General features: G+C 36.7%; 1 protein-coding gene across 1 annotated transcript in view; it reads left to right on the plus strand.

Annotated features, from left to right (window-relative positions):
* LOC138700262 (2-hydroxyacyl-CoA lyase 1-like) overlaps nucleotides 1-8,916 on the plus strand; it is a 37,195-nt gene that overhangs the window by 19,313 nt on the left and 8,966 nt on the right. Inside the window, exons 9-11 of the mRNA XM_069826758.1 lie at nucleotides 2,065-2,212; nucleotides 3,022-3,129; nucleotides 6,145-6,268. Coding sequence (XP_069682859.1) covers nucleotides 2,065-2,212; nucleotides 3,022-3,129; nucleotides 6,145-6,268 — 380 coding nt within the window. The remainder of the gene's footprint in view (nucleotides 1-2,064; nucleotides 2,213-3,021; nucleotides 3,130-6,144; nucleotides 6,269-8,916) is intronic.

Consider the following 8,916-nt stretch of genomic DNA (forward strand, 5'->3'; position numbering starts at 1 on the left):
TCAATCACGTCGTTCATTTTGAAGTAACACAAAATGCACAATGGCGACTTGTTGCAACCAGTACTCACAACATTATGAGAACACATGTTAAGGAAGCCAGTTGACCTTCAAACAAGGAAGGGGAGTCAGCTGCGCGGCGGGTATGCGCGAACGGTCGTTATTTCCTGGATCCCCCTCGTACTAATGTCATCAGTACACCAACCTCAATACTGCTGCACCATTTTGAGCCCTTCAGCTTTCTCACTCCGTACAAATATTAGAAGTACAACAGAAACTTGTTTCAACACACTACCAACCCGACTTACTCGTTATTTTAATTATTGTTATAATCCTTATAAGGTCATCCTCTATGGTTTAATCACAGTCTAGTATATAAGTCACGAAGCTCAATACTAGTAAATATGCAAACATCAGATAGTTGCTCACCACTAGGATCGCTAATATCGCCTCATTACAGGCAATGCAAAATAGTACTGGCACAGTCTATTGTTTCTAGCACCCTCAAAACTCAAGCTTCGTGACTGTATATAGTAGACTGTGGTTTAATGGTAACCATGCTTCCCTTTCAGCCCAACATATGAGAGTTTGAGCCAAGTCAAATATCCATTAGGCAAAAAAGAATCCTAACAGAATTTTCCGTGAATTGGGCTTTTGGCCAAATGTATTTGGCGCTTTATATCTGAAGCATTCTGGGCATCAAAAAATACGAAGGCAATACATTGTTGCCACTTTACCAGCGTCCACCTCACTGAGAGCATATTTTGTATTGAATTCGTTCAATGTAACTTTTGAAGCAAATGTCATCAGTATAATTGGAAATAATAATAATAATAATAATAATAATAATAATAATAATAATAATAATAATTTATTTATTTATTATTAATATTTGTGTGCTGAACAACAGCCAGAGGCCAATTATAGTTCAGCACAATACACAAACAGAAGATGCAAAGGTGCAAAAACAAATAAATAATATCTTAAATAAACAAAAACATACATAAATAAAATAGATAACAAGAACAGTAAATACTAATAATCACAACGAAACTATACCTTAAAAGGATCTAAATTGTGCCCATGCAAATTGGCATATTCTATGCATCTACAGACTGGAGAAAGTGATTTAGAATTTGTTATAAAAAATTTTTTGAAATCTTAAACCTTTTGTAGGAATACGAAGGCTGATGTTGTTTATGATAGTCTCACAATCAATATCACCCTTGATAACTTTGCAAAGAAATTGATAATCAAGATTTTGACGTCTAGAATAAAGGCTACAACAGTTAAAATATTTACAGGTAATCTCATAGTTAAAGTCAGAGGAATTGGGTATAAATCGAAAAGCACATAAGGAAATAAATTTTCTTTGAATATTTTCCAATTTAACCGAATCTGTTGAAGCAATGGAATTCCAGGCTACAGATGCATAATTAATAATAATAATAATAATAATAATAATAATAATAATAATATAATGACGACGACAACAACAAAACAACACCAACAACAATAATTACACCACCACCACCGCCACCACCACCACCACCACCACCACCACCACCACCAACAAAAACGACAACACCACCAACACCAACTGCAACAACAAGCGCAGTTTGAGGAAGATTTCAACACGATCTTATCAACAATTCCCTTGTCAATAACTTTACTTAAGATACCTGCGCATGTATTTTTATTCCAGTTCCAGTGTTAAGGATAGAGAAAACATTTGTTACGTAACGCAATGTAGAAACAGATGATAACCCTAAGTCTTATTTTGAAAACAAGGAGGTTACTACAAAACAAAGAGAAAGAAACATTAAACAAAGTTCCTCACTCTCTTTCTCTCTCCGCCCCTATCTTCATAAAACACGCACACGCTGTACGGTTTAAGTCTGCAACATGTTCTGCTGAGATTAGTACACCAGTCAGTGCGAAAATGATTTGTTATGAAAGGTTATGAAAGAGAAAAATATATTTTATTTTCTATGAATCAAAGCATGAAAGTATGAAATGGAAAGCAAGCACATAATTAATTACCATGAAAACTTTTTTTCTTCACAGGTACATTTGGCACCATGGGTGTTGGGCTAGGATTTGCAATAGCAGCTGCATTGTGGTGTCGTGATTACGCCCCAGGAAAAAAAGTTATCTGTGTAGAGGGAGACTCTGCTTTCGGGTTTTCAGGATTGGAGATAGAGACAATGTTCAGGTAAAGTAAAGTAACCTGGAAACAATATGCATTGTCCTAACAAAACAGTACGATTTTCAAGAATTTTAAATGCCCCTTTGGTGGCTGAGTGGTCAGATCTCCGGCCTGTCACGCAGACGGCAGAAAAGCTAGGATAGGAGCTTAGAGATTGCAGCTCCATCACTATCCTAACCCTGCACAGTACTTGTAATGCGGCCAGGGGACATTTAATTACTAAAATTCCCAAGGAAATTCATACCCCTCTGGAAAGACGACATGAAAAATTCTGAAACGTAACAAGTCAATAGGTTTAATCCTTGCCGTTGATGATGATATTCAGAACGGTTTTAGACCAAAATCACTTTAAAATTGAAAAAATGAAACAACAAAGTACCGGTAATTGATCGTTTATATCGAAACAACAGTCACCAAAATTAAAGCAAGCTGACTCAGGTGAATCAGATTTGGTAGTAGGTTGAGAAAATAAGAGATGTTTTAAGAATCTGAAACAGAAATACATTTATACAAATCCTAAGATTATTAGAAAATAAATTCAGAATTTCTAAATTAAAACTGTGAAACAGTTTTCAAACCCTGACAACAAGTGAAATCAGCTATGAGAAGCTTTCAGAGTTTATAATGCTATGTAATAGTTTACTTGTTTCCAGCTTGAAATAGTACTACTAGTGAATTTCACTTTAATAAAGAGTTTGAAAATTAAATGCATACAGTACCAGTAGTTTTTCTAAAATTGAATGTTATTACTCATGAAACGAATGCTTAATATTTTAAGACTTGAGATTTTCTGAAGTTCTTAAAATTCTTCTCAGGTACAAGTTGCCCATAACCATCATCATAGTCAACAATAATGGAATATATGGTGGGATTGACGAAGACTCATTCAAGAATATACAAGAGATGGGGGAAGTGACGAAGGTGTAAGTTTACATTATTATTATTATTATTATTATTATTACGAGGGGATCCAGGAAATAACAACCGTTCGCGCATACCTGCCGCGCAGCTGACTCCCCTTCCTTGTTTGAAGGTCAACTGGCTTCCTTAACATGTGTTCTCATAATGTTGTGAGTACTGGTTGCAACAAGTCGCCATTGTGCATTTTGTGTTACTTCAAAATGAACGACGTGATTGATAATCCCGCCGACTGTGAGTTGAGGAGTGTGATTCGATTTTTGAATGCCCAAAATTTGAAACCTGCAGAAATTTACCAGCAATTGAAAGAAGTGTATGGTGATACTGTAATGAATGAAAGAAATGTGAGAAAATGGTGCGAAATGTTCAACAATGGGCGAACAAATGTCCACGATGAAACTCGACTAGGACGCCCATCACTCATCACAGAAGACCTGAAGACTAAAGTGAACGACAGAATCTTGCAAGACAGGCGCACATCACTCGACGAATTGCATATAGCCTTTCCTGACATTTCTCGTTCTTTGCTGGGTGAAATTGTGTCGCAACATCTTGGCTACCACAAAATCTGTGCACGATGGGTTCCACGGCAACTGAGTGACCAACACAAAACTCAGAGAATGGCCTCAGCATTGACATTCTTGATGCGATATCACACAGATGGAGACGCCTTTCTTGATCAAATTGTGACTGGTGACGAGACCTGGGTGTCTCACAACACCCCAGAGACCAAGTGCCAATTACGTCAGTGGCATCATCCCTCATCACCCAAGAAACCGAGAAAATTCAAACAGACTCTCTCAGCACAAAAAGTCATGGCTACTATCTTTTGGGATCGCAAAGGTGTTCTTTTGCTGGATTTCATGCCAAAAGGCACTACGATCAATGCAAATCGTTATTGTGAGACTTTACGAAAACTACGGCGAGCCATCCAAAACAAGAATGCTTTCGAGAGGAGTTGTGCTTCTTCACGACAACGCCCGCCCGCCCGCACACTGCTGCTTCAACTCGAGAATTGCTGGATCAATTCGGTTGGGAAATCTTTGATCATCCGCCCTATAGTCCAGACCTTGCTCCTGGCGATTTTCACCTTTTCACTAAGCTGAAAGACTTTCTGGGTGGTACACGTTTTGGAAGTGATGAAGAGTTGAAGAAGACAGTGAACACCTGGCTTAATGAACTGGCGGCAGAGGAGTATAACACGGGAATTCTAAAACTAGTGAACAGATATGACAAATGTTTAAATGTAGGTGGTGATTATGTAGAGAAGTAAAGGAAGTTTCAGTTATGTAACAGACTTTGTTTTTTCAAATAAATATATATTTTTTTTTAATTATTACAACAAAATGGTCGTTATTTCCTGGATTCCCCTCTTATTATTATTACTACTACTATTATTATTGTTGTTGTTGTTAAAAAAGATATCCTCTACTAATTTCCCTCTCTCGTAGGTTGGAAGGTCTGATGTTATACATGCGCTCCGCAATTGTTAAGAATGACTTAAGACGTTTGGTTCAATGTTTTGTCGATAGAACTGAACGCTTGGTCACATAGTATATTATTGAAATGTTGAAAAACTGTATACCAAAAATAACATGCCGATATGGCCTATAGCTATAGAAATCATTTTCATCCTACTTCCAACTTGTGTTGTGGTGGAAAAGCTATTTGGTTTTGCTTCTGTCTAAAAGACATTCACAAATTTTAACTTTATAAAAACACTAAACCTTCGTACGTATTCAAGGGGATAAGATTTAATTAAAAGATATCAATTTAGAATTAACGAAATTTGAAATGAAGATCACTGAAGTCAAATACAAATACGGTTTCTAAAAGTAGTTGTTTGAAACTTATGTTTCCACCTTACTTTTCATTCTTGAATACATTCTTTTAACATTAATATAATCATTAATGCATTGTTAAGGTACTTATATTAAATAAGTAACAACTTAAATATTAACACAGTGAAGTTGTTATTTATTTAAAATATAAATAACTGACGTGGCTAATTTTTGTATGGATTTTTACATAAATGCGAAGTTGCATTCAAGCTTTCTCTCAAATTTTTCTTTCTTCTGTCCGACTACTATGGGAAACAAAAATAAATCAATGTTCAGCTTCAATTTAAAAGCTATAAAGTTAAACTTTTTTTTCTTTCTTAGTAATAAACCTCTATCTCCACTATTACATTTATAAGCAACACGTAAGAACATTAACTTGTTTTGAGTTTGGAGGTCTCAGAATACACATACTGTATAGTGGGGTAAAGTCGGACATTTTATGAGGTTTTTCATTAAAAATGCTATGTATTTCTGGATACAGAAGTATGATATTTCATATACATCATGCTGTATCCTTCTATTTAATGATTCTTCATGGCCAAAATTATTGCAACAATAGAAGCGCCCTTTTCCCCACTTAGTCAGACTTTACGTCACTAGCGGGGGAAAAGCTGGACATGTGTAATGAAGCACTAGACCAGGTTTCAAATATCTAAGGTGTAAAGTTGGACTTTTAAAATACATGTGAAATATATTTAAACCACATATTCATGTATTTTTACAATCAGTTTGTGGTACAATAGTGATTTTCTGCCTTCCTCTTAGTCTCCACATATGATCCACATATTATCTTAATGTCGTCTATCATCTGATATCTCCTTCTGCCCCAAACTTTTCTTCCATTCACCATTCCTTCCAGTGCATCCTTCAGTAAGCAGTTTCTTCTCAGCCAGTGACCCAACCAATTCCTTTTCCTCTTTCTGATCAATTTCAGCATCATTCTTTCTTGATCCACTGTTTCCAACACAGCTTCATTTCTTATTCTGTCCCTCCACTTTACATCCTCCATTCTTCTCTATATCCACATTTCAAATGCTTCTATTCGTTTCTCTTCACTTCGTCGTAATGCCCATTTTTCTGCCCCATACAATGCCACACTTACACAAAGAACTTCACTAGTCTCTCAATGCTTATAAAACTACATTGTACATTTTAATTTAATTTTTTATATGTGAACAGGATACCACCTACATTGTTGTCAACAAACATCCATTATGAGTGTTTGATGGAAATGTTTGGCAGAAAGGGTCACTTCTGTGTGGACATTCCTCAATTACAAAGAGCTGTGCAACAGAGCCTGAAGGTACGTACATTCATTAGTATGTGGTATTTGAAAACTCATTTTGTATAAATTTTCATTAGTATGTGGTATTTGAAGACTCATTTTTTATAAATTTTAAGTATAGTAATTCAGTTAATTTGATTTATTTTATTTAATGACACTCGCAACTGCCGAGGTTATGTTAGCATCACTGGTGTGCTGGAATGGGCAAATCGTAAAACAGCGAATGCTAAGCTCCGCCCACGACCCCTTTCCACTTTTCCCCTACAAGCTTCCAACACACTCTAGCGGGAAAGAGTGAAAATAGGGGTTTAGGGTGGGGGTGACATCTAGTGGAGGAAAGTGGAACAAAACGAGTGAATGCAGCATCTACGAAGCAAAAGAGGAACTTCGTCCTGTCTCCCTCTGTCACTCCTCTCTCTCTCTCTCTCTCTCTCTCTCTCTCTCTCTCTCTCTCTCTCTCCCTCCCTCCCTCTCCAGCCTCTCCTTCTCTGTTCCTTGCTTCATGTCTCTCTCTTTTTTTCTTTCTTATGACTTCGCAGTGGGTAGTATTTGATCTGGGTATCTTCCTAATGATACCTAACGAAACGCATGCACACTTTTTGGTCACGCTTTAGACCTCTCGGCTGCCGAGGCGAGTTGGTAGTAGAAGGGAAAATGAATCTATTTATGTTCAAGGGAACTGCCGTAACGTATTGCAGAAATGCAGTGTGTGTCTGGTGGAATGGCGCGGGGGACAATGACCAAATAGTGTGGGCAGAAAGTGGCGGGCTTGTGAATTTAGCTTGGAATGGGTTGACTTTGGGGGTGGCATAAGTGTTAATGCGCGCTGGTAGAGCTTCATTGTGTCCATGTCCAGCTTCGTATACAGACGGAACCACGTGCCTGGTGACTATTTTGTTACTTCAAGGACAGTGCAAAGTTAACAGGTGAGTGTTGTTTTATGAAAAACCCACATTACATGTGGTTGTTGTCTAATGCGCCCTAATTTGGTTGTGTTGTGTTAGTACATGTGGTTGTCTAATGCGCCCTAATTTGGTTGTATTGTGTATTAGTACGTGTTAGTTCGAGGAAAAAACTTATTGTGTTGTAAAATATGAAATACATGCGAGGCGGTAGGCAGTGATCCACCAAAGCAGGACAGACAGTAGAGAGAGAGAGAGAGAAGACGAGCGAAGTGCCAAGCGGCGAGGGTGGGGATAACTTCCCCTACTGGCGTTAGCTGTTTCACGATTTATCTGCTGGAATTTTGTCCCCCAGGACATGCCAGTAAATCTACTGATATGAGCTTGTCACATTTAAGCACACTTAAATGCCATCGACCTAGGCTGGGATCGAACCGCAACCTCGAGCGCAGAATACAGCGCTATATGACTACGCTACCCAGGCCGACTATAGTAATTAAAATATGTGACAGCCAATAATTATTAGTCCAGAATTTTTCGTTCTTAGATCCATAATACATAAGACGGAAAAAATAGAATATTTTGTTCGTAAATATGTTTTCAGCTGAAGAAACCTGAATTAGGAAAATACACGCAATAGAATGATTTCATTAACGCAACAATTAAGAAGTTCATCTTCCCATACAGATGGAAATAAAATTAAAGGACTTGTGAGTACAAACGTTCTGTGAAACTTGGACTGAAGTTTAGTTAACTTCACAATATTTCCTAATGTAAATTAATGTGTGTTTTTAAATACCATGTACTTAATCTGAACATACTGATGACATAACATCTATACTGTGCAGAATCGTAATTCATCTTGAGTTTAGGCTGAAATGCTATCAGTGAACAGTCATTTTCAGTTATTATTGCTAACAAACCAAGAGAACATGTTGTATAGTGTTGCTGTTGTTGTTTATTTTTTTTATTTTATTATTTTTTATTAATTAAATAGCATAATTCCCAATAGACTCAGAAAAAAGAACAGATTTTTACAAGGTGGTATATATCAACTGGACTGTAAAAATTGCAATAAGAAATATATAGGCCAAACAAAACGAAATTTTCAAATTAGGTTTAAAGAACACAAATCAGATTTCTTTAATAACAGAAATAAATCTAAATTTTCCACCCATTTGATTGATTCCGGCCATGAACTCAATAATATCCATGAAACCTTAAAAATATTGAAAATAATAAATAATCCACATCTCATCAACACTGCTGAGGAGTTTTTTTATAGTAAAGAATCACAATTACAACATACAACTACTTAATGAAGAAATACCTAATTTGCATAACCCCCTGTACCGGATCGCGGAATAAATGCTTATCGACCAGTTCAGCCTGTCATTTCCCTCCATAACCCCCTCTCAGAATACTCAACCGCTTAGTCTGCAATGTAACGCCGTCATGAGAGGGCCTCATCGTCGGGAATTCTCAATGTACATCATTTGTGAGTATCAGCTTTAAAACCTTCCAAGGTTTCAATCATTTAACTTTTCAAAATTGATGACTTTTCGATTAATCAATTTTTTCAGACAAAACGCCTCTCACCACGGCGAATAGACTGAGATCTCTTCTCAACTCGCATCATATAGCCCTCCAAGGCCAACAATTTTAAAAACATTTTAAATGATTTTAATCCAATAATTTAAGCACACCACATTTGCCTTAACATATTATATCACAATTATGATTAATGGAAGAATTCCTACTCTG

The sequence above is a fragment of the Periplaneta americana genome, chromosome 5 (assembly GCF_040183065.1).
Source record: "Periplaneta americana isolate PAMFEO1 chromosome 5, P.americana_PAMFEO1_priV1, whole genome shotgun sequence".
In the NCBI taxonomy this organism is placed as follows: domain Eukaryota; kingdom Metazoa; phylum Arthropoda; class Insecta; order Blattodea; family Blattidae; genus Periplaneta; species Periplaneta americana.